This window comes from Salvelinus alpinus, chromosome 9, assembly GCF_045679555.1.
Source record: "Salvelinus alpinus chromosome 9, SLU_Salpinus.1, whole genome shotgun sequence".
NCBI lineage: Eukaryota > Metazoa > Chordata > Actinopteri > Salmoniformes > Salmonidae > Salvelinus > Salvelinus alpinus.
Genome location: NC_092094.1, coordinates 4,119,891 through 4,146,867, shown reverse-complemented (window position 1 = coordinate 4,146,867; position 26,977 = coordinate 4,119,891). Strand labels below are relative to the sequence as shown.

General features: G+C 44.1%; 1 protein-coding gene across 2 annotated transcripts in view; it reads right to left on the bottom strand.

Annotated features, from left to right (window-relative positions):
• The window catches only part of LOC139584172 (anoctamin-5-like), an 80,616-nt gene that overhangs the window by 52,068 nt on the left and 1,571 nt on the right, over nt 1-26,977 (bottom strand). The window contains exon 2 of one of the 2 annotated variants that reach the window (XM_071415717.1): nt 16,780-16,859. In XM_071415717.1, coding sequence (XP_071271818.1) covers nt 16,780-16,859 — 80 coding nt within the window. Of the gene's footprint in view, nt 1-312; nt 463-16,779; nt 16,860-26,977 lie in introns of those variants that run through there. The other variant, XM_071415718.1, reaches the window with a different exon arrangement.

Below are 26,977 nucleotides of genomic sequence, written 5' to 3'. Positions count from 1 at the left end.
CTAGCTGCAGTAGAATGACTACAACAAAACTAGACAGGGCTCTAGCTGCAGTAGAATGATCACAACATAACTAGACAGGATTAGCTGCAGTAGAATGACTACAACATAAAAAGTAGACAGGACTCTAGCTGCAGTAGAATGACTACAACATAAAAACTAGACAGGACTCTAGCTGCAGTAGAATGATCACAACAAGCACTATAGGCATAGCAGTCCCCACACCCTAGACCTCTCACAAACACATTGTTCTGCCTGTCCTGTTTGACCAGTCACTACGAAGGGGGAGGGCGTGAGAATAGAAGAGCACTTTACCTCCTCTTCCATGGCCCTCTCTCCGGATAGTATGTCTGCCAAGCATCAGCTGTGACTCCCGCTATGTCTGCAATGAGCTGAAAGGCAGCAGGGCCTTTTACACAGCCAGAGTGGTTGCTTCTTCCCTGGGTGCACGGACGGACGAGCCCCTAACTCACTTATTTCCTCTCTCCTTTACACCCTCTCTCCTTTACTCCCTCGTTCACAGGGGGAGAGGGGCTTCGTCCAGTCCAGTTGCAGCCCAGGACAAGCCCACACTTGATCATACATCCAGAGGAAAGAGGGAGGAGAGAGAGGAGGGGGAGACAGAGAGCAGAGGAGAGAGAGAGCCAGTGAGAGGAGAGAGAGAAAGAGAGAGCAGAGGAGAGAGAAAGAGAGAGCAGAGGAGAGAGATAGAGTAGAGCAGAGGAGGGAGAGAGAGAGCCAGCGAGAGGAGAGAGAGAGAGAGCAGAGCAGAGGAGGGGGAGAGAGAGAGCAGAGGAGAGAGAGAGAGCAGAGCAGAGCAGAGGAGGGAGAGAGAGAGAGCAGAGGAGAGAGAGAGAGCAGAGCAGAGCAGAGGAGGGAGAGAGAGAGAGAGAGCAGAGCAGAGGAGGGAGAGAGAGGGGGAGAGAGAGAGCAGAGGAGAGAGAGAGAGCAGAGCAGAGCAGAGGAGGGAGAGAGAGGGGGAGAGCGAGAGAGACAGAGGAGGCTCCTGGATGACGTCAGCATATCAGCAACAGAGCCTCCTGTCTGCCAGTAACCCACTAATGTAATGGTTGGGTTCCTGCCAGACTAGATTGTAGACACATGTCAGATGTTACAATGGCTGGATAGGTATTTAACATATCAGCTGACCACATCATACGGTGCATTCAGAAAGTAGTCAGACCCCTTCACTTTTTCCACATTTTGTTACGTTACAACCTTATTCTAAAATTGACTAACTACATGTTTTTCCTCATCAATATACGCTCAATACTCCATAATGAAAAAACAGAAATACCTTATTAACATAAGTATTCAGACCCTTTGCTATGAGACTCGAAATTGAGCTCAGGTGCATCCTGTTTCCATTGATCATCCTTGAGATGATTCTACAACTTGATTGGAGTCCACCGATGGTAAATTCAATTGATTGGACATGATTTGGAAAGGCACACCCCTGTCTATATAAGGTCCCACAGTTGACAGTGCATGTCAGAGCAAAAACCTGTAACGTAACGAAATGTGGAAAAAGTCAAGGGGTCCTATTTTCCGAATGAACTGATGCCAGACTGCACAGTCGATGACGTGGCATGCAATCACCGGCTGATGCAGTGCAACACAAGTCGACCAATAACAGCTCTTTGTTTCAACACCAGGGGAGGAAGTGACCTCACAACACCAGGAAGTGATGTCATAACAGGGGCAGAATGTAGCTAAGACGCCAGGGAGCATCTTAATGTACAGAATGAAGAGAATACAGAACTGTGAGAGTATAGAGGTATGACAAATGGATTGCGACTTCTCTGATTTCCTCAATGCATTACTTTTTTTTTTTTATCTATACATGAAACATCCATTCACTACATTCCCCTGATGATAGAAAGCAGAGGATCCCAACAGGGCATCAAAACAGAAAGCCATTTTTGTTTTCTTGGAGAAAAAACATGAATCAGGTTGAGCACTGCAAAATAACCCTGAGATCCTAGATCCTATGACTCACTGACATCTCTGCCTGACAACATTCAGAGATACATGCTGCTGACAAAGCAAACCAAGGAGCCTATATCGGACACTATAGTACACAATGAACACATACACTATGGCTATTCATCGTTCAACAAAATCAATACAAACCACCTTAAGACCTGAAAACAACACCAGAGAACAAAGTACAGACAGCCGTAGCATGATAACATCAGACACATGTTTCTGTAATTGACTGGGCCAATGTGTCATGTAATCTACAGATGGACCCCGAGTAGTGTCAACAAACCATACGCTCGTGAAGAAACCAATTTGTTCCCTATATTCACTTTTTCCCTTGGCCCTAACCCTTCAATGTTTGCAGATCTGCAAGGTGGAAATCAATATGGTACAGACAAAAAGGTGCTATCTAGAATCTGTCCACATAGGAGAACCTTTTGAAGAACCCCTTTCGGTTCCAGGTAGAACCCGTTCCAGATTTTTCACAGACGGCTCTACATGGTACCCAAAATATATTATACTGTACGTAGGCTTCACCATGTTCTACATATATCCTCTTTAATTCAGATGTAGACCATGGGTCTATGCTAACACGCCCTGACTGCGGAGGGGAGGGTTGCAGTGTACAGAACATACATAGGGATTCCATATGTGTAATCTATAATTACTGGAAATGAGAGAGAGAGAGCTGTTGTAACTAACGACGTCTCGGTCTCAAAGACAGCAGCCTCCCTGCCGTGGATAACATGGTGCCATGGATAACATAGGCTGGGCCTCCCTGTCATGGGTCTCTGGGCTGTTCTAGTGGGTAGCTCAGATAAATGCTTAGAGGATCTAATTCGGGCACCAGGGAAGGTTAACCAGGGTTAGTGAGGAATTACGGTAAAAGTCAGTTCTCTTTTTCTTCTTCAAAGTAGTAAGGATATGTAATTTCCCCTCTGATGAGATGATGAGCGGTGGGCCTAATGTTAACTCCCTGTAAAGATGAGGGAAACCACTGGATCGCACACACTCTTAGAAACAATGGGTTCCAAAAGGGTTGTTAGGTTGTCCCCAATAGGGTAACCCTTTTTGGTTCCAAGTAGAACCCTTTTTGGTTCCAAGTAGAACCCTTTTTGGTTCTAGGTAGAACTAAACTATTTTGTGTTCCATGTAGAACCCTCTGTGAAAAGGGTTCTACATGGAACCCAAAATGATTCTACCTAGAACCCAACAGGTTCTACCTGGAACTGAAAAGGGTTCTTCAAATGCATCTCCTATGGGGACCGCCAAAGACCCCTTTTAGGTTCTAGATAACTCCTTTTCTTTCTAAAAGTGTAGAAGCTATTAGATAACCATACTGCTCATTGGAAGACTGTACAAAACCTATTCTGAAGTGATAGGTTTCTTAAACTAGAAAAAAAATCTCGCTCTGAAATATCAAATCTACATTTATTTACAACTTTATACAACCCTTTCTACCGTGTTTTAAGACTTTATCACTTAAAGGCAGATTGTCTCGCCCTGATCTGTTTCACCTGTCTTTGTGATTGTCTCCACCCCCCTCCAGGTGTCACCCGTTTTCTCTATTAGTCCCTGGGTATTTATTCCTGTGTTCCCTGTTCGTCTGTTGCCAGTTTGTCTTGTCAAGTCAACCAGCGTGTTTTTCCCCTTATCTCTGTTTGCTAGTCCTCCCGGTTTTGACCCCTTGCCTGCCTTGACTCTGAACCCGCCTGCCTGCTCATACTGCCTGCCCTGACCACGAGCCTGCCTGCCACTCTGTATCTCCTGGACTCTGACCTTGTTGATTATCTTTTGCCTGTCCACGACCATTCTCTTGCCTGCCCCTTGGATTATAATAAATATCAGAGACTCGAACCATCTGCCTCTCGTGTCTGCATCTGGGTCTCGCCCTGTGCCCTTATAGCAGATAACATTACAAGCCCAGTGCAGTCACAAATGTGATTTACCTGTTTAGTGTATATATATATGTCCACACTATGAGGTTGGAATAATACTGAAATTGTGAAAATGATGATAATGTCCTTTTAGTGTAAGAGCTGTTTGAAAAGACCGCCTCAAATGTCAGCCTGTTTTGGTGGGATGGAGCTTTGGGCTGCCTTGTGACATCACCAGGCGGTAAATTAGTTATAGACCAATAAGAAAGAGCGTTTCAAACCTCTCTGCCAATAACAGCTAGTTTTCAGTTGTCCCCTCCCCACTCAAATCCTTCCCAGACAGTCCCAGCAAAATTCTTGCTTGAGAAATTGCTCTATGCAAAGAAGCTATTTTTGATCATTGCAAACAATCACAGTAAGGTACTTAATTGTTACCCAGACATGATTTGATAATGAGATAAAAAATGTCTGCATTGGAGCTTTCAGTAAAGTAAGAGTCAAACACGGAAGTGTTTTAGAATGCAGTACAGTGGTCTAATAGGAAGGGTTTAGAATGCAGTACAGTGGTCTAATAGGAAGGGTTTTAGAATGCAGTACAGTGGTCTCATAGGAAGGGGTTTAGAATGCAGTACAGTGGTCTAATAGGAAGGGGTTTAGAATGCAGTACAGTGGTCTCATAGGAAGGGGTTTAGAATGCAGTACAGTGGTCTAATAGGAAGGGTTTTAGAATGCAGTACAGTGGTCTAATAGGAAGGGTTTTAGAATGCAGTACAGTGGTCTAATAGGAAGGGTTTAGAATGCAGTACAGTGGTCTAATAGGAAGGATTTAGAATGCAGTACAGTGGTCTAATAGGAAGGGTTTAGAATGCAGTACAGTGGTCTAATAGGAAGGGTTTAGAATGCAGTACAGTGGTCTAATAGGAAGGGTTTAGAATGCAGTACAGTGGTCTAATAGGAAGGGTTTAGAATGCAGTACAGTGGTCTAATAGGAAGGGTTTAGAATGCAGTACAGTGGTCTATTAGGAAGGGTTTAGAATGCAGTACAGTGGTCTAATAGGAAGGGTTTAGAATGCAGTACAGTGGTCTAATAGGAAGGGTTTAGAATGCAGTACAGTGGTCTAATAGGAAGGGTTTAGAATACAGTACAGTGGTGTAATAGGAAGGGTTTAGAATGCAGTACAGTGGTCTAATAGGAAGGGTTTAGAATGCAGTACAGTGGTCTAATAGGAAGGGTTTAGAATGCAGTACAGTGGTCTAATAGGAAGGGTTTTAGAATGCAGTACAGTGGTCTAATAGGAAGGGTTTTAGAATGCAGTACAGTGGTCTAATAGGAAGGGTTTTAGAATGCAGTACAGTGGTCTAATAGGAAGGGTTTAGAATGCAGTACAGTGGTCTAATAGGAAGGGTTTTAGAATGCAGTACAGTGGTCTAATAGGAAGGGTTTAGAATGCAGTACAGTGATCTAATAGGAAGGGTTTAGAATGCAGTACAGTAGTCTAATAGGAAGAGTTTTAGAATGCAGTACAGTGGTCTAATAGGAAGGGTTTTAGAATGCAGTACAGTGATCTAATAGGAAGGGTTTAGAATGCAGTACAGTGGTCTAATAGGAAGGGTTTAGAATGCAGTACAGTGATCTAATAGGAAGGGTTTAGAATGCAGTGCAGTGGTCTAATAGGAAGGGTTTAGAATGCAGTACAGTGGTCTAATAGGAAGGCTTTAGAATGCAGTACAGTGGTCTAATAGGAAGGCTTTAGAATGCAGTACAGTGGTCTAATAGGAAGGGTTTAGAATGCAGTACAGTGGTCTAATAGGAAGGCTTTAGAATGCAGTACAGTGGTCTAATAGGAAGGGTTTAGAATGCAGTACAGTGGTCTAATAGGAAGGGTTTAGAATGCAGTACAGTGGTCTAATAGGAAGGGTTTAGAATGCAGTACAGTGGTCTAATAGGAAGGGTTTAGAATGCAGTACAGTGGTCTAATAGGAAGGGTTTAGAATGCAGTACAGTGGTCTAATAGGAAGGGTTTAGAATGCAGTACAGTGATCTAATAGGAAGGGTTTAGAATGCAGTACAGTGGTCTAATAGGAAGGGTTTAGAATGCAGTACAGTGGTCTAATAGGAAGGGGTTTAGAATGCAGTACAGTGGTCTAATAGGAAGGGTTTAGAATGCAGTACAGTGGTCTAATAGGAAGGGTTTAGAATGCAGTACAGTGGTCTAATAGGAAGGATTTAGAATGCAGTACAGTGGTCTAATAGGAAGGGTTTTAGAATGCAGTACAGTGGTCTAATAGGAAGGGTTTAGAATGCAGTACAGTGGTGTAATAGGAAGGGTTTAGAATGCAGTACAGTGGTCTAATAGGAAGGGTTTTAGAATGCAGTACAGTGGTCTAATAGGAAGGGTTTAGAATGCAGTACAGTGGTCTAATAGGAAGGGTTTAGAATGCAGTACAGTGGTCTAATAGGAAGGGTTTAGAATGCAGTACAGTGATCTAATAGGAAAGGTTTAGAATGCAGTACAGTGGTCTAATAGGAAGGGTTTAGAATGCAGTACAGTGGTCTAATAGGAAGGGTTTAGAATGCAGTACAATGGTCTAATAGGAAGGGTTTAGAATGCAGTACAATGGTCTAATAGGAAGGGTTTAGAATGCAGTACAGTGGTCTAATAGGAAGGGTTTAGAATGCAGTACAATGGTCTAATAGGAAGGGTTTAGAATGCAGTACAGTGGTCTAATAGGAAGGGGTTTAGAATGCAGTACAGTGGTCTCATAGGAAGGGTTTAGAATGCAGTACAGTGGTCTAATAGGAAGGGTTTAGAATGCAGTACAGTGGTCTAATAGGAAGGGTTTAGAATGCAGTACAGTGGTCTAATAGGAAGGGGTTTAGAATGCAGTACAGTGGTCTAATAGGAAGGGTTTAGAATACAGTACAGTGGTCTAATAGGAAGGGGTTTAGAATGCAGTACAGTGGTCTAATAGGAAGGGTTTAGAATGCAGTACAGTGGTCTAATAGGAAGGGGTTTAGAATGCAGTACAGTGGTCTAATAGGAAGGGTTTAGAATGCAGTACAGTGGTCTAATAGGAAGGGTTTAGAATGCAGTACAGGGATCTAATAGGAAGGGTTTAGAATGCAGTACAGTGGTCTCATAGGAAGGGTTTAGAATGCAGTATAGTGGTTGAATAGGAAGGGTTTAGAATGCAGTACAGTGGTCTAATAGGAAGGGTTTAGAATGCAGTACAGTGGTCTAATAGGAAGAGTTTAGAATGCAGTACAGTGGTCTCATAGGAAGGGTTTTAGAATGCAGTACAGTGATCTAATAGGAAGGGTTTAGAATGCAGTACAGTGGTGTAATAGGAAGGGGTTTAGAATGCAGTACAGTGGTCTCATAGGAAGGGTTTAGAATGCAGTACAGTGGTCTAATAGGAAGGGTTTAGAATGCAGTATAGTGGTTGAATAGGAAGGGTTTAGAATGCAGTATAGTGGTTGAATAGGAAGGGTTTAGAATGCAGTACAGTGGTCTAATAGGAAGGGTTTAGAATGCAGTACAGTGGTCTAATAGGAAGGGTTTAGAATGCAGTACAGTGCTCTCATAGGAAGGGGTTTAGAATGCAGTACAGTGGTCTAATAGGAAGGGTTTAGAATGCAGTACAGTGGTCTAATAGGAAGGGTTTAGAATGCAGTACAGTGGTCTAATAGGAAGGGGTTTAGAATGCAGTACAGTGATCTAATAGGAAGGGTTTAGAATGCAGTACAGTGGTCTAATAGGAAGGGTTTAGAATGCAGTACAGTGGTCTAATAGGAAGGGGTTTAGAATGCAGTACAGTGGTCTAATAGGAAGGGTTTAGAATGCAGTACAGTGGTCTAATAGGAAGGGGTTTAGAATGCAGTACAGTGGTCTAATAGGAAGGGGTTTAGAATGCAGTACAGTGGTCTAATAGGAAGGATTTAGAATGCAGTACAGTGGTCTAATAGGAAGGGTTTAGAATGCAGTACAGTGGTCTAATAGGAAGGGTTTAGAATGCAGTACAGTGGTCTAATAGGAAGGGTTTAGAATGCAGTACAGTGGTCTAATAGGAAGGGGTTTAGAATGCAGTACAGTGGTCTAATAGGAAGGGGTTTAGAATGCAGTACAGTGGTCTCATAGGAAGGGTTTTAGAATGCAGTACAGTGGTCTCATAGGAAGGGTTTTAGAATGCAGTATAGTGGTTGAATAGGAAGGGTTTAGAATGCAGTACAGTGGTCCAATAGGAAGGGTTTAGAATGCAGTACAGTGGTCTAATAGGAAGGGTTTAGAATGCAGTACGGTGGTCTAATAGGAAGGGTTTAGAATGCAGTACAGTGGTGTAATAGGAAGGGGTTTAGAATGCAGTACAGTGGTCTCATAGGAAGGGTTTTAGAATGCAGTACAGTGGTCTAATAGGAAGGGGTTTAGAATGCAGTACAGTGGTCTCATAGGAAGGGTTTTAGAATGCAGTACAGTGGTCTAATAGGAAGGGGTTTAGAATGCAGTACAGTGGTCTAATAGGAAGGGGTTTAGAATGCAGTACAGTGGTCTCATAGGAAGGGGTTTAGAATGCAGTACAGTGGTCTCATAGGAAGGGGTTTAGAATGCAGTACAGTGGTCTAATAGGAAGGGTTTAGAATGCAGTACAGTGGTCTCATAGGAAGGGGTTTAGAATGCAGTACAGTGGTCTCATAGGAAGGGGTTTAGAATGCAGTACAGTGGTCTAATAGGAAGGATTTAGAATGCAGTACAGTGGTCTAATAGGAAGGGTTTAGAATGCAGTACGGTGGTCTAATAGGAAGGGTTTAGAATGCAGTACAGTGGTGTAATAGGAAGGGGTTTAGAATGCAGTACAGTGGTCTCATAGGAAGGGTTTTAGAATGCAGTACAGTGGTCTAATAGGAAGGGGTTTAGAATGCAGTACAGTGGTCTCATAGGAAGGGTTTTAGAATGCAGTACAGTGGTCTAATAGGAAGGGGTTTAGAATGCAGTACAGTGGTCTAATAGGAAGGGGTTTAGAATGCAGTACAGTGGTCTCATAGGAAGGGGTTTAGAATGCAGTACAGTGGTCTCATAGGAAGGGGTTTAGAATGCAGTACAGTGGTCTAATAGGAAGGGTTTAGAATGCAGTACAGTGGTCTCATAGGAAGGGGTTTAGAATGCAGTACAGTGGTCTCATAGGAAGGGGTTTAGAATGCAGTACAGTGGTCTCATAGGAAGGGGTTTAGAATGCCGATTAGATGCTGTTGAAGGGTAGACTGATTAGACATCCTCATAAAAACTGGTCACATGATGCTGAAACCTGACCACTACTGAGAGAGGCAGGAGAGAGAGGCAGTGAGGGGGGATGGGCGACCTACACTACACAAGAAGCAACACACTTCACTGCAGCACTGTCATGAGGATAGGACAGGGTCATGAGGAAAGGACAGTGTCATGAGGATAGGGCATGGTCATGAGGATAGGACAGGGTCATGAGGATAAGACAGGGTCATGAGGATAGGGCATGGTCATGAGGATAAGACAGGGTCATGAGGATAGGACAGGGTCATAAGGATAAGACAGGGTCATGAGGACAGGGTCATGAGGATAGGACAGGGTCATGAGGATAGGGCATGGTCATGAGGATAAGACAGGGCCATGAGGATAGTACAGGGAGTTTAGGATAAGGCAGGGTCATGAGGATAGGACTAGGTCATGAGGATAGGACATGGTCATGAGGATAGGACTAGGTCATGAGGATAGGACAGGGTCATGAGGATAGGACTAGGTCATGAGGATAGGACAGGGTCATGAGGATAGGACTAGGTCATGAGGATAAGGCAAGGTCATGAGCTAGGGCAGGGTCATGAGGATTGGGTCATGAGGATAGGACAGGGTCATGAGGATAAGACAGGGTCACGAGGATAAGACAGGGTCATGAGGATAAGACAATAAGGCATGGTCAATAGGATAGGGCAGGGTCACGAGGATAAGACAGGGCCATGATGATAAGACAGGGTCATGAGGATAAGACAGGGTCATGAGGATAGGACAGGTTCATGAGGATAGGACTAGGTCATGAGGATAGGACAGGGTCATGAGGATAGGACAGGGTCATGAGGATAGGACTAGGTCATGAGGATAAGGCAGGGTCATGAGCTAGGGCACGGTCATGAGGATTGGGTCATGAGGATAGGACAGGGTCATGAGGATAAGACAGGGTCATGAGGATAGGACTAGGTCATGAGGATAAGGCAGGGTCATGAGGATAAGACAGGGTCATGAGGATAGGACTAGGTCATGACGATAAGGCAGGGTCATGAGCTAGGGCAGGGTCATGAGGATTGGGTCATGAGGATAGGACAGGGTCATGAGGATAAGACAGGGTCATGAGGATAGGACTAGGTCATGAGGATAAGACAGGGTCATGAGGATAGGACAGGGTCATGAGGACAGGATAGGGGCTAGGACAGGGTCATGAGGATAGGGCAGGGTCATAAGGATAAGGCAGGGTCATGAGGATAGGGTCATGAGGATAGGATAGGGGATAGGACAGGGTCATGAGGATAGGACAGGGTCATGAGGATAAGACAGGGTCATGAGCTAGTGCAGGGTCATGAGGATAGGGTCATGAGGATACAGTCATGAGGATAGGATAGGGGATAGGACAGGGTCATGAGCTAGGGCAGGGACATGAGGATTGGGTCATGAGGATAGGACAGGGTCATAAGGATAGGACAGCGTCATAAGGATAGGACAGGGTCATGAGGATAAGAGAGGGTCATGAGGATAAGACAGGGTCATGAGGATAGGACAGGGTCATGAGGATAAGAGAGGGTCATGAGGATAAGACAGGGTCATAAGGATAAGATAGGGTCATGAGGATAAGAGAGGGTCATGAGGATAAGACAGGGTCATGAGGATAGGACAGGGTCAGGAGGATAGGACAGGATCATGAGCTAGGGCAGGGTCATGAGGATTGGGTCATGAGGATAGGGGATAGGGCAGGGTCATGAGGATAGGACAGGGTCACGGGGATAAGACAGGGTCATGAGGATAAGGCAGAGCCATGAGGATAAGGCAGGGTCACGAGGATAAGACAGGGTCACGAGGATAAGACAGGGTCATGAGGATAGGACACACACACAAGCCTGGCCCACCATACACAGGGCTACATGGTTCACCCCATACAGACATGGTGCAGACACATACACACACACACTGGTACACCCAATACAGAGGCATGGCTAGGCTGCCTGTACCCATATATTAACCCCTGGGCTGTGCTAGGACTGCCTGGCAAAATAGCCTCCTGACCTTACCAGGCACCACCCACAACATACTACTATCTAGGGTATTATACTGCTACCATAGGGTAGTATATGGCTACCACAGGGTAATATATGGCTACCATTGGGTAGTATACTGCTACCATAGGGTAATATACTGCTACCATAGGGTAATATACTGCTACCATTGGGTAATATACTGCTACCATAGGGTAATATACTGCTACCATAGGGTAATATACTGCTACCATAGGGTAATATACTGCTACCATAGGATAGTATTTGTCTACCATTGTGTGAGAGAGAGAGAGAGAGAGAGAGAGAGAGAGAGAGAGAGAGAGAGAGAGAGAGAGAGAGAGAGAGAGAGAGAGAGAGAGAGATCATTTATAACATTATGTTATTGCACCTAGCCCTGACTGTATAATCACAGGTGAGAACAAAACAACTGTTTTTCATTTTTAATGAGGAACACTTTAGTTCATATCTCATTGTTTCCACGCCCAAAGGTCCACAGCAGAAGGGTTTTCGAATGCTCTGCAGAATGTACACACACTACCTTCCACAAGTGTACACTTTTAACAGTATGTTGCAAAATAAAATCAACATTTCCTAATTTTCTCACATGACGCTTGTCACTAAAAGTCCTAGTTAAAAGATGATGGGGGAGGAACGAAGTCAGGGTTGGATCGTTGTTTTACGACAGCTACGTCATTCTAACAGCTGGTGCACTAAGACAACGGAGTAAAACAATGGCGTCACATACACAATACCAGTCAAAAGTTTGGACATACCTGCTCATTCAAGGGTTTTTCTTAATTTTTCACTATTTTCTACATTGTAGAATAATAGTGAAGACATCAAAACTATGAAATAACACATATGGAATCATGTAGTAACCCCCAAAAAAGTGTTAAACAAATTCTTCATAGTAGCCACCCTTTTGCCTTGGTGACAGCTTTGCACACTCTTGGCATTCTCTCAACCAGCTTCATGAGGTAGTCACCTGGAATGCATTCCAATTAAACGGTGTGCTGTCTTAAAAGTTAATTTGTGGAATTTCTTTCCTTCTTAATGCGTTTGAGCCAATCAGTTGTGTTGTGACAAGGTAGGGGTGGTATACAGAAGATAGCCCTATTTGGTAAAAGACCGAGTCCATATTATGGCAGGGAGGGGTTGGGCCTTTGGTCCAGCTACTGCTGCAGTACCAGTCTGTGGTGAACCAGGGAGGGGCCTGTGGTCCAGCTACTGCTGCAGCACCAGTCTGTGGTGAACCAGGGAGGGGTTGGGCCTGTGGTCCAGCTACTGCTGCAGCACCAGTCTGTGGTGAACCAGGGATGGGTTGGGCCTGTGGTCCAGCTACTGCTGCAGCACCAGTCTGTGGTGAACCAGGGAGGGGTTGGGCCTGTGGTCCAGCTACTGCTGCAGCACCAGTCTGTGGTGAACCAGGGATGGGTTGGGCCTGTGGTCCAGCTACTGCTGCAGCACCAGTCTGTGGTGAACCAGGGAGGGGTTGGGCCTGTGGTCCAGCCATCTGAACACTCAGGCTGAAATAAATACGGTTCAACAACACCATCAGAGTCCCTCCATTAGTTTTCTTCGCGAGTATTTCGTCAGATATATTTTGTAGGTTGTTTTTTTACATCGTATAACTGATGTGAAACGCTGTCTTCACAAAAAAACTAGCATCTGTGAATAAATGCATAATGTGCAGTTTCTACGTAGCAGGGAGCGCACATGCTCAGTTGTTTCCCATCTCCTCTGCTGTGCCAGTCGGCTACATAAAATAATTAGATAAAATAATCGCAAATGTTTTTGGGTAGAAAAGTACACGTTTCCTGACTCAAAACCGATAGTACTTTGGCAAAAAATAGCTAATTCAATAAAAACAACCGATTTTCCACACATTGCCGATTTCTGAAGCATGAATCCAGCAATGTCATGAGTCACTTGACCTCTTTTCGCAGCCGTTTCAGTACAGCACTAGAGGGACAGAAAGAGGGACAGAAAGTGGGAGAGAGCTAACTCCACTGGTCTAGTTTCAATGTATGAAATCACTTGGGCGTTTTGGGATTTTGGGTAAACTTCTCCTTTAACAATGGTGGAAAGTCCCCCCCCCCCCCCCAGTTGAACCTTTGAAATCCATGACGAGGAGTATAGAGAATCAGGATATAGCCAGCCACACAGGACCAGAGAACTCTCTGGCGATGACGCTCTCATTTCACACACAACAACATCGTACTCCCACCAAGTCTGGCATCTAAAACATAGATCAGACAAGCAGCATCCCGATCTACTCTACGGCTTTCTGTCCCACCAAGGGGATTAATTAAGAACACATTATTGTACCCTTTGTGACTGGCACAAAATAACCACTGGACGCTCCAGTGCACACTGACAACAATTACAGCAGGTAGTGATGTAGTGTGTCAACTCATATACACACAGAGATGATTAGGTATTTAACCGACAGCTGCGGGTTTGTGTAAAGACTGTAACATGACACTAAACAAACAACACAACTTTATTAAATCTATCGAAACGGAAAAACAAACACACACACACACACACACACACACACAAACACTCCTCCCACACACACTGACACAGAGGGCAGCGTGCCGTGCAGCGAGCAGCAGTGTCTCAGCCTCTTCCTACCTCAGTCAGCCCTGTTACAGTGGACATGTATTTAAGGCTCTGTCCAGGTTCAGGGAGAGGAGGGAAGGGTGAGGTAGATCCCACCCCTCAAACACACATGCACACAGATGTAGGATCTTAATTTGATCATTCTTTAGTTGCAAAATTGTAGAGTATTTGAGTTTTAAAAAGGCTTCTAAAGTTTGTAATTTTCACTTTGAAATGTCCATTAATTCTAATCCACATAATAATTCACATTTTCCTGCTGTAGCACACTGGCTCAAATTAAGATTCTACATCTGTACACACACACACACACACACACACACACACACACACACACACACACACACACACACACACACACACACACACACACACACACACACACACACACACACACACACACACACACACACAGTCTTATTGACAACCTGAAGACCACTAAGGGCAAGACATCTAGCCACATCCTGGCCATAGAGGAGTGGTGGTGGGTTAAAGGGGTGGTGTGGTTAAAGGGGTGGGGTAGTTAAAGCGGTGGGGTAGTTAAAGGGTTGGGGTAGTTAAAGGGGCGGGATGGTTAAAGGGGTGGGGTGGGTAAAGGTGTGGGGTGGTTAAAGGGGTGGTGTGGTTAAAGGGGAGGGGTGGTTAAAGGGGCAGGGTGGTTAAAGGGTTGGGGTAGTTAAAGGGGCGGGATGGTTAAAGGGGTGGGGTGGGTAAAGGTGTGGGTTGGTTAAAGGGGAGGGGTGGTTAAAGGGTTGGGGTGGTTAAAGGGGCGGGGTGGTTAAAGGGGTGGGGTGGTTAAAGGGGAGGGGTGGTTAAAGGGGTGGGGTGGTTAAAGGGGTGGTGTGGTTAAAGGGGTGGGGTGGTTAAAGGGGTGGGGTGGTTAAAGGGATGGGGTTGTTAAAGGGTTGGGGTGGTTAAAGGGGTGGGGTGGTTAAAGGGGCGGGGTGGTTAAAGGGGTGGGGTGGTTAAAGGGTTGGGGTGGTTAAAGGGGTGGGGTGGTTAAAGGGGAGGGGTGGTTAAAGGGTTGGGGTGGTTAAAGGGTTGGGGTGGTTAAAGGGTTGGGGTGGTTAAAGGGGAGGGGTGGTTAAAGGGTTGGGGTGGTTAAAGGGTTGGGGTGGTTAAAGGGGCGGGGTGGTTAAAGGGTTGGGGTGGTTAAAGGGGTGGGGTGGTTAAAGGGCAGGGTGGTTAAAGGGCAGGGTGGTTAAAGGGTTGGGGTGGTTAAAGGGGTGGGGTGGTTAAAGGGGCGGGGTGGTTAAAGGGCAGGGTGGTTAAAGGGTTGGGGTGGTTAAAGGGGTGGGGTGGTTAAAGGGGCGGGGTGGTTAAAGGGCAGGGTGGTTAAAGGGGTGGTTAAAGTGATGGTGTGTTTTTAGCCACTACTGTACACTGAAAGAGATAATCAGTGTTGCTATGACACTTCAGGAAGGGAAAGAAAGGAAGGAAGGACATTCATAAACACAAACATCCCCAGAGACATCATGAAATTCACAACTTCCTGTTGCCGGGGTTGACCCAAACTGGTCAGGGTAACATGTTTAAGTTTTACACTGGACCGGAAAATGTAACAAGTGAGTTGGAAAGTCCATTAGACTATGGAAATAAAATGACTGCACCTTAACATATTTGCATAAACCCAATAACATGCAAACTGGTCTAGCGCAGGAAGGAGAAGAAGAAGTAACACAGCATTGAATAGACTTGTATTGGGGTATATGCACAATTACACACTACACAACACTGAATGGTGAACAACTGGTGTAGAGGACAGGACACACTGTTACCATGACACCCCAGCAGATGTAACAGCTGTTTTCAGATCAAACTGTACTGTTTTGGTCTTTTATATCATGTATTGTGTAAATCCCACTCAATCCCACTCAATCAATCAATCTATCAATCAATAATCAATCAATCAACCAGCCTATCAAATAAATCCATATTCCAACTCAAGATCCCATTCTTCAATTGATATTTCAATGCTAGTGAAGTGTCCCCACATCCACAGTGCTAGAGAAGTGTCCCCACATCCACAGTGCTAGTGAAATGTCCCCACATCCACAGTGCTAGAGAAGTGTCCCCACATCCACAGTGCTAGTGAAGTGTCCCCACATCCACAGTGCTAGTCAAGTGTCCCCACATCCACAGTGCTAGAGAAGTGTCCCCACATCCACAGTGCTAGTGAAGTGTCCCCACATCCACAGTGCTAGTGAAGTGTCCCCACATCCACAGTGCTAGAGAAGTGTCCCCACATCCACAGTGCTAGTGAAATGTCCCCACATCCACAGTGCTAGTGAAGTGTCCCCACATCCACAGTGCTAGTGAAGTGTCCCCACATCCACAGTGCTAGTGAAGTGTCAACAGTGCTAGTGAAGTGTCCCCACATCCACAGTGCTAGTGAAGTGTCCCCACATCCACAGTGCTAGTGAAATGTCCCCACATCCACAGTGCTAGTGAAGTGTCCCCACATCCACAGTGCTAGTGAAGTGTCCCCACATCCACAGTGCTAGTGAAGTGTCCCCACATCCACAGTGCTAGTGAAGTGTCCCCACATCCACAGTGCTAGTGAAGTGTCCCCACATCCACAGTGCTAGAGAAGTGCCCCCACATCCACAGTGCTAGTGAAGTGTCCCCACATCCACAGTGCTAGAGAAGTGTCCCCACATCCACAGTGCTAGTGAAGTGTCCCCACATCCACAGTGCTAGTGAAGTGTCCCCACATCCACAGTGCTAGTGAAGTGTCCCCACATCCACAGTGCTAGTGAAGTGTCCCCACATCCACAGTGCTAGTGAAGTGTCCCCACATCCGCAGTGCTAGTGAAGTGTCCCCACATCCACAGTGCTAGTGAAGTGAGAACTGAACCTTTGCAGGAGACTGTGGTGTGTGTCTGTGTATGTCTGTGTGTGTGTGTGTCTGTGTGTGTGTGTGTGTGTGTGTGTGTGTGTGTGTGTGTGTGTGTGTGTGTGTGTGTGTGTGTGTGTGTGTGTGTGTGTGTGTGTGTGTGTGTGTGTGTTTACCTCTGAGGGGTCAGGTTGGGAGTGTGGATACTCGTCAAGGTCGATGTCATGGTGATGGTGGTGGTAGCCGTTGTTGTCCTCTGAAACACATAGAGACAATCAATCAATCAATTATTGTCCTAATGGGGGGGGGGGGGATGTATTGGGGATACATTGACAGTTACCTACTTAACTTGAGGTCGTTCAAGAAAACACAGACTTGCAACGGCAGATCTAACTTTTTTTAAGGAAGAGATACTATGACGGAAAATGACACCTGCCGACGAGTAATCTCTGGGGTTTACCATCCATTGTAATAACAGCAGCACTCCAGACAAACAGACAGGTTGGTAGCAACGTTACGTACTGCATAGATCAAGGTATATGAACAGAGCAGCAGACATAGGCTGAGAGAGAGTGTGTGTGTGTGTGTGTGTGTGTGTGTGTGTGTGTGTGTGTGTGTGTGTGTGTGTGTGTGTGTGTGTGTGTGTGTGTGTGTGTGTGTGTGTGTTTGTGTGGCTCTGAGCTTATAACAGTGTTGTTGACAGAGTAGACGGCTAATGCTGTGGTCTATATATGTGAACTATACAGTACCCCCTGTACCCCCCCTGTCTAACTGAACTATACAGTACCCCCTGTACCCCCCCTGTCTAACTGAACTATACAGTACCCCCTGTCTAACTGAACCATACAGTACCCCCTGTACCCCCCCTGTCTAACTGAACTATACAGTACCCCCTGTACCCCCCCTGTCTAACTGAACTATACAGTACCCCCTGTACCCCCCCTGTCTAACTGAACTATACAGTACCCCCTGTACCCCCCCTGTCTAACTGAACTATACAGTACCCCCTGTCTAACTGAACTATACAGTACCCCCTGTACCCCCCCTGTCTAACTGAACTATACAGTACCCCCTGTACCCCCCCTGTCTAACTGAACTATACAGTACCCCCTGTACCCCCCCTGTCTAACTGAACTATACAGTACCCCCTGTACCCCCCTTGTCTAACTGAACTATACAGTACCCCCTGTACCCCCCCCCTGTCTAACTGAACTATACAGTACCCCCTGTACCCCCCCTGTCTAACTGAACTATACAGTACCCCCTGTCTAACTGAACTATACAGTACCCCCTGTACCCCCCCTGTCTAACTGAACTATACAGTACCCCCTGTACCCCCCCTGTCTAACTGAACTATACAGTACCCCCTGTACCCCCCCTGTCTAACTGAACTATACAGTACCCCCTGTACCCCCCCTGTCACTCTGACTAGCTGATAACACTGCTGAGGGGATAACCCTGTCACTCTCACTAGCTGATAACACTGCTGAGGGGATAACACTGCTGAGGGGATAACCCTGTCACTCTGACTAGCTGATAACACTGCTGAGGGGATAACCCTGTCACTCTGACTAGCTGATAACACTGCTGAGAGGATAACCCTGTCACTCTGACTAGCTGATAACACTGCTGAGGAGATAACCCTGTCACTATGACTAGCTGATAACACTGCTGAGGAGATAACACTGCTGAGAGGATAACCCTGTCACTCTGACTAGCTGATAACACTGCTGAGGAGATAACCCTGTCACTATGACTAGCTGATAACACTGCTGAGGAGATAACACTGCTGAGGGGATAACCCTGTCACTCTGACTAGCTGATAACACTGCTGAGAGGATAACCCTGTCACTCTGACTAGCTGATAACACTGCTGAGGAGATAACCCTGTCACTATGACTAGCTGATAACACTGCTGAGGAGATAACACTGCTGAGGGGATAACCCTGTCACTCTGACTAGCTGATAACACTGCTGAGAGGATAACCCTGTCACTCTGACTAGCTGATAACACTGCTGAGGAGATAACCCTGTCACTATGACTAGCTGATAACACTGCTGAGGAGATAACACTGCTGAGAGGATAACCCTGTCACTCTGACTAGCTGATAACACTGCTGAGGAGATAACCCTGTCACTATGACTAGCTGATAACACTGCTGAGGAGATAACACTGCTGAGGGGATAACCCTGTCACTCTGACTAGCTGATAACACTGCTGAGGAGATAACCCTGTCACTCTGACTAGCTGATAACACTGCTGAGAGGATAACCCTGTCACTCTCACTAGCTGATAACACTGCTGAGGAGATAACCCTGTCACTCTGACTAGCTGATAACACTGCTGAGGAGATAACACTGCTGAGGGGATAACCCTGTCACTCTGACTAGCTGATAACACTGCTGAGGGGATAACCCAGGTAGTATGTGTCCAGCTGGCATAGTCCCTATCTATGTTAATCTATAGCCCCTTATGTAAAATATAACCAATCAATCAATCACATGTTTTTATAAAGCCCTTTTTACATCCTTTTACATCCTTTTTTTTAAATAAAGCCCTTTTTACATCCTTTTACATCCTTTTTTTTATAAAGCCCTTTTTACATCCTTTTTTTTATAAAGCCCTTTTTACATCCTTTTACTGTACTTTTCTATGTGACATTAGAACTTGAAACTGAAGATGTTCAAACGTTCACAGATGACCAGCAGGGTCAAATAATAATAATCACAGTGGTTGTAGAGGGTGCAACAGGTCACCACCTCAGGAGTAAATGTCAGTTGGCTTTTCATAGCTGAGCATTCAGAGGTCAAGACAGCAGGTGTGGTAGTAGGAGCGAGAGAGAGGGAGAAAGGGAGAGTGAGCAAGAGTGAGCGAGAGAGGGAGAGAGAGGGAGAAAGGGAGAGTGAGCGAGAGAGAGAGAGAGAGAGAGAGAGGGAGAGAGAGCGAGAGGGAGAAAGGGAGAGTGAGCGAGAGAGAGAGAGGGAGAGAGCGAGAGAGAGGGAGAGAGAGAGGGAGAGAGAGAGAGAGAGAGAGAGAGAGAGAGAGAGAGGGAGGGTCGAAACAGCAGGCGAACGTCTGGTGAACCACCATGCTCTGTGCCAGGCGGAAGGATATCCCAGTAGTGAGTCAGTCTAATATAGTCCCTAAACTAAAGCAGGGTTCCCCAACTGACAGCCCTAATTTGGCCTGCGGGTGATTTTATTTGTCCCCCTAAGTTTTCAGAGCAAAAAAGTTTCATTTCATTGTTTTAAGACTGTAAAAACACCAGCAAATCAGCGCAGAGTGATTTTAATTTAGGAAATCGGTTCCAAAGTATTCCCACGCATAATAGAGAGATATATGGGGAATTAACGGAATTGGACTGAAGGTGACTTCGCAATGACTAATGTTTACATGTTAAATTATACAACTTCAGACAGTCTGTCTTCAGTCAGTCCCATAATAAACCAGAATCATTATCAGTTAGTCCCATAATAAACCAGAATCATGTCCCATAACAAACCAGAATCATTATCAGTTAGTCCCATAATAAACCAGAATCATGTCCCATAATAAACCAGAATCATGTCCCATAATAAACCAGAATCATTACCAGTCAGTCCCATAATAAACCAGAATCATGTCCCATAATAAACCAGAATCATTATCAGTCAGTCCCATAATCAACCAGAATCATGTCCCATAATAAACCAGAATCATGTCCCATAATAAACCAGAATCATGTCCCATAATAAACCAGAATCATGTCCCATAATAAACCAGAATCATTATCAGTCAGTCCCATAATCAACCAGAATCATGTCCCATAATCAACCAGAATCATGTCCCATAATAAACCAGAATCATGTCCCATAATAAACCAGAATCATTATCAGTCAGTCCCATAATCAACCAGAATCATTATCAGTCAGTCCCATAATCAACCAGAATCATTACCTGTCAGATAAAGTGCTTACACTCCTAATACGACACAAGCACTGGATGCCTTTATAAAGAAGCCAAGAAGGCATGTAAACCTACTCAATCTAAACAATGTAAAAGATATAGGATAAGCAATTTAAACCCTTCCAGTTTCTCAAGTTGTTCAAATGAAAAGAAGTGGAGAGTGTTTCTAAGGCAACAGTTGTGTAATGTATCTAGTCAGCCAACCCACTACTCAGTGGTGTAAAGTACTTCAGTAAAAAAAATACTTTAAAGTACTACTTAAGTATTTTCTTTGGGTATCTGTACTTTAATATTCATATTTTTGTACTCCACTACATTCCTAAAGAAAATAATGTACTTTTTTCTCCATACATTTTCCCTGACACCCAAAAGTAGTCGTTACAAACTGTGGTTGTATGTTGAGTTAAGTATTAAGTAAGTATTCTGTAACTTATCTAAACAGCACTAGGGATTTACTGGAGTAATTATCTCAAAATAAAGTTTTGGGGGCATTGTTGTAACATGGCATATTGTGTCATGTAGAGTGTACAGTAGACACACACACACAAACACACACACACACACACACAGAAACACAGAAACACAGAAACACACACACACACACAATATGTTGAATGTTGCTGAAACAGTGGTGAAAACCAGTGGGGAACCGTGAGGGCCTTCTAGGCCTAAGGATTTATATATTTTTAAATACATTTTAATTTAAATCTTTATTTCTTTACACTAATTTTAATGATCTGATTTCATATCTTCAGTTTGTGTTGGAAAGAGATGGGCTAATACTGAAGAGAAACAAAAATTCAGTGGTCTCTGGTTGGTCTCTGGGTAGAAACATGGGTGGTCCCTGGGTAGAAACATGGGTAGAAACATGGGTGGTCTCTGGGTAGAAACATGGGTGGTCCCTGGGTAGAAACATGGGTGGTCCCTGGGTAGAAACATGGGTGGTCCCTGGGTAGAAACATGGGTGGTCCCTGGGTAGAAACATGGGTGGTCCCTGGGTAGAAACATGGGTAGAAACATGGGTGGTCCCTGGGTAGAAACATGGGTGGTCCCTGGGTAGAAACATGGGTGGTCCCTGGGTAGAAACATGGGTGGTCCCTGGGTAGAAACATGGGTGGTCCCTGGGTAGAAACATGGGTAGAAACATGGGTGGTCTCTGGGTAGAAACATGGGTGGTCCCTGGGTAGAAACATCTAGCTAGCTGGAGAGAAGGTGCCTGCCATTCAACTGTATTAGAGCAGAATTCTGGAGTGACAGTGTTTTCAACCAATCACATTTTGAATTGCAATCACTACTGAGAGTTCAAAAGAAAGTAATCAGTGATGCAAGCAGTAGTTTTCCCATGCTAAGTTAGTAATGCTAGCTAGTTTGTGTTGTAGTAGTGTGGGGGCTGCAGTAGCTGATATCAACTTCAAGGTGGATGTTGTTGGTCATTTGTTAGCATCACTCGTTTCAAGATTAACTTTCAAACTTCTTTTAAAACTTCATTTACAAATGATCATCATCTAGTGGCACTTTTTTTGCTTGCTGTTATCTATCTCTTAGAAAATAAAGACTGTGAAACATTGTTGCATCTCACTTCCTGTTAGCTATCTCTTAGAAAATAAAGACTGTGAAACATTGTTGCATCTCGCTTCCTGTTAGCTATCTCTTAGGAAAAAAAGACTGTGAAACATTGTTGCATCTCGCTTCCTGTTAGCTATCTCTTAGAAAATAAAGACTGTGAAACATTGTTGCATCTCGCTTCCTGTTAGCTATCTCTTAGAAAAAAAAGACTGTGAAACATTGTTGCATCTCGCTTCCTGTTAGCTATCTCTTAGAAAATAAAGACTGTGAAACATTGTTGCATTGAAACTTCAGATCACTGGTTCGTGTGATGAACGTCACAAAATATATTTGCAATGGGAAGTAGTACCTGGTTTGTTCATTTCGTTTTGGAAATGAAATGGTTGTGCTTTTGTATATGATTTCATGGGGCCTACTGGAGGGAACGAGATGCTTATTCTTTAACATGATGTGATGCTGAGTGTGACTGCTGTCACCTGTCTATCAGCCAGTGTCTATGTGTTTGACCAAAACTGTCTCTCCTTCAGCGTCATGGAGTGCACGGGTATTAGAGTCTAAACTGTTTTGTTTTTGTTTTGACTGACTCTCTACTTAACAGGATGGACTTTCTATCCACCACCAAAACACCAGAGTACTGAGATAGAGTAGCTAGCTCCTTTTGCCCAGAGCGGCTCAGAGCCCCAGACAGCCTCCGGACAGCCTCCCACAGAACAGTCTTTGTTCCCCACAGTGGACAGCTGATTACTGGGGAAATACCACAAGGACACTGGCCTCTCAAGACTCTCTGATTAACACAAGGATATGCCTGACTCCATAGAGTTTTCTATCGCTACGCATTATCCTCTACTCAACAGGCTCTTATAGACTCCTATGAAGGAGTGGGCAGTGGGTTATCTATAGACTCACAATGGTAAATAGGCTCCTATAAAGGAGTGGGTAGTGGATTATCTATAGACTAACGATGGTAAATAGGCTCCTATAAAGGAGTGGGTAGTGGGTTATCTATAGACTAACGATGGTAAATAGGCTCCTATAAAGAAGTGGGTAGTGGGTTATCTATAGACTAACGATGGTAAATAGGCTCCTATGAAGGAGTGGGTAGTGGATTATCTATAGACTAACGATGGTGAATAGGCTCCTATAAAGAAGTGGGTAGTGAGTTATCTATAGATTAACGATGGTAAATAGGCTTCTATAAAGGAGTGGGTAGTGGGTTATCTATAGACTAACGATGGTAAATAGGCTAAAATAAAGAAGTGGGTAGTGAGTTATCTATAGACTAACGATGGTAAATAGGCTCCTATAAAGAAGTGGGTAGTGGGTTATCTATAGACTAACGATGGTAAATAGGCTCCTATAAAGGAGTGGGCAGTGGGTTATCTATAGACTCACAATGGCAAATAGGCTCCTATAAAGGAGTGGGTAGTGGGTTATCTATAGACTAACGATGGTAAATATCAGTTCTTGATTACATGCAGAATTATCTACAAGGTTTGTTATCCAACAACTCACACGGGTTGATGAGTGATTCCATACGAAACCAGGACACGGTAATAACCTGATTTGGGGGATTTACACAAAATATAATTCATAGAATGGACCTTTGGAGGAAGGATTTTTGGCACATATTTGACATGTGTATCTTAAAGCATAATTGAGAAATAATGAAATCAAAGTTGGCATATTTATGACATTTTGGCCTTACCCAGGCCTCCTTTAAGACTCCATAATGTTTAATCTGTAGGTGCTACAGGCTTCATTTAAGACTCCATAATGTTTAATCTGTAGGTGTTACAGGCCTCCTTTAAGACTCCATAGTGTTTCATCATTAGATGCTACAGGCCTCCTTTAAGACTCCATAGTGTTTAATCTGTAGGTACTACAGGCCTCCTTTAAGACTCCATAGTGTTTAATCTGTAGGTGCTACAGGCCTCCTTTAAGACTCCATAGTGTTTAATCTGTAGGTGCTACAGGCCTCCTTTAAGACTCCATAGTGTTTAATCTGTAGGTGGTACAGGCCTCCTTTAAGACTCCATAGTGTTTAATCTGTAGGTGCTACAGGCCTCCTTTAAGACTCCATAGTGTTTAATCTGTAGGTGGTACAGGCCTCCTTTAAGACTCCATAGTGTTTCATCATTAGATGCTACAAAGCCAACATTGGTGTCATATAAAGCTCTACCGCTTGCTCTGTAATACGAGTAGTATTTTGATTTCAATAACATTTTATTTACATTAATTTATAATATAAATGTTTCTATATATTGTTGAACATACACTGAACAAAAATATAAACGCAACACGTGAATAGTGAACTACTTTTGACCAAAGCCCAAGCAGGACTGGCATAATTACCGTGTAACTGAAGGTTACGGATGAAGACTGTCATGGAGAAAAAAAAATGTCATAGCTGGATAAAAAAAATCTATATACATTATATATATATATAATTATAATGATTTAATTTTTTTGTGTAACGAACATCTGACTGAAGACCGGACGGCCGGGCATTGGTGTGGTTGAGTCCGACTCTGAACAACGTGATGAAACTTTGTCTTTGGTTCCCTAGGACCTAGGCAACACCACCCACAATGCAGCAGCAGCACACATAGAAATACCATGAATAGAACAGGCTTGGAACCTCTAACCCTGGTAATATGACTGGTGAATAGAACAGGCTTGGAACCTCTAACCCTGGTAATAAGACTGGTGAATAGAACAGGATTGGAACCTGTAACCCTGGTAATAAGACTGGTAAGAACAGGATTGGAACCTCTAACCCTGGTAATAAGACTGGTAAATAGAATGAATAGAACAGGCTTGGAACCTCTAACCCTGGTAATAAGACTGGTAAATAGAATGAATAGAACAGGCTTGGAACCTCTAACCCTGGTAATAAGACTGGTAAATAGAATGAATAGAACAGGATTGGAACCTCTAACCCTGGTAATAAGACTGGTAAATAGAATGAATAGAACAGGCTTGGAACCTCTAACCCTGGTAATAAGACTGGTAAACTCATGGTTACACTTGCAATGGCTTCCTGGTATTGTGATGCAATAATTTCCATGGTAAAGTAGAATGTTCATTAAAATTATGTTAACTGATGTGGCTCATGCAATGGGATGTATTTTTTATAATGTCACTTGTGTTGAATCAACAAACCACAGGTCAAATTTGACCAGATAATAGTGTACTTCCTGCTTTGCTCCTATTGGTACACTTGCAAAGGCCGCCAGGCCACCCATTATGACATCATTGACTTGAATGGGGACCCCTTTTTTATTCATTATATTTCAATTCCAGCACATACAGTCATGAACAGAGGTGTAAACACACACACACACACACACACACACACACACACACACACACACACACACACACACACACACACACACACACACACACACACACACACACACACACACACACACACACACACACACACACTATATATAGGGAATGGGGAGCCATTGTGTACGTAGATGAGTCATTCTCACTCACGTCTCAGGGTTAAGTACTATAGAACTCTCTCTGTTAGAACTTCTACAGTAACTACTGCACTAGGGTTAGAACTTCTACAGTAACTACTGCACTAGGGTTAGAACTTCTACAGTAACTACTGCACTAGGGTTAGAACTTCTACAGTAACTACTGCACTAGGGTTAGAACTTCTACAGTAACTACAGCTCTAGGGTTAGAACTTCTACAGTAACTACTGCACTAGGGTTAGAACTTCTACAGTAACTACAGCTCTAGGGTTAGAACTTCTACAGTAACTACTGCACTAGGGTCAGAACTTCTACAGTAACTACTGCACTAGGGTTAGAACTTCTATAGTAACTACTGCACTAGGGTTAGAACTTCTACAGTAACTACTGCACTAGGGTTAGAACTTCTACAGTAACTACAGCTCTAGGGTTAGAACTTCTACAGTAACTACTGCACTAGGGTTAGAACTTCTACAGTAACTACTGCACTAGGGTCAGAACTTCTACAGTAACTACTGCACTAGGGTTAGAACTTCTACAGTAACTACTGCACTAGGGTTAGAACTTCTACAGTAACTACTGCACTAGGGTCAGAACTTCTACAGTAACTACTGCACTAGGGTTAGAACTTCTACAGTAACTACAGCTCTAGGGTTAGAACGTCTACAGTAACTACAGGTCTAGGGTTAGAACTTCTACAGTAACTACTGCACTAGGTTTAGAACTTCTACAGTAACTACTGCACTAGGGTTAGAACTTCTACAGTAACTACAGCTCTAGGGTTAGAACTTCTACAGTAACTACTGCACTAGGGTTAGAACTTCTACAGTAACTACTGCACTAGGGTTAGAACTTCTACAGTAACTACTGCACTAGGTTTAGAACTTCTACAGTAACTACTGCACTCGGGTCAGAACTTCTACAGTAACTACTGCACTAGGGTTAGAACTTCTACAGTAACTACTGCACTAGGGTTAGAACTTCTACAGTAACTACTGCACTAGGGTCAGAACTTCTACAGTAACTACTGCACTAGGGTTAGAACTTCTACAGTAACTACTGCACTAGGGTTAGAACTTCTACAGTCACTACTGCACTAGGGTTAGAACTTCTACAGTAACTACTGCACTAGGGTCAGAACTTCTACAGTAACTACTGCACTAGGGTTAGAACTTCTACAGTAACTACTGCACTCGGGTCAGAACTTCTACAGTAACTACTGCACTAGGGTTAGAACTTCTACAGTAACTACTGCACTAGGGTTAGAACTTCTACAGTAACTACTGCACTAGGGTCAGAACTTCTACAGTAACTACTGCACTAGGGTTAGAACTTCTACAGTAACTACAGCTCTAGGGTTAGAACGTCTAC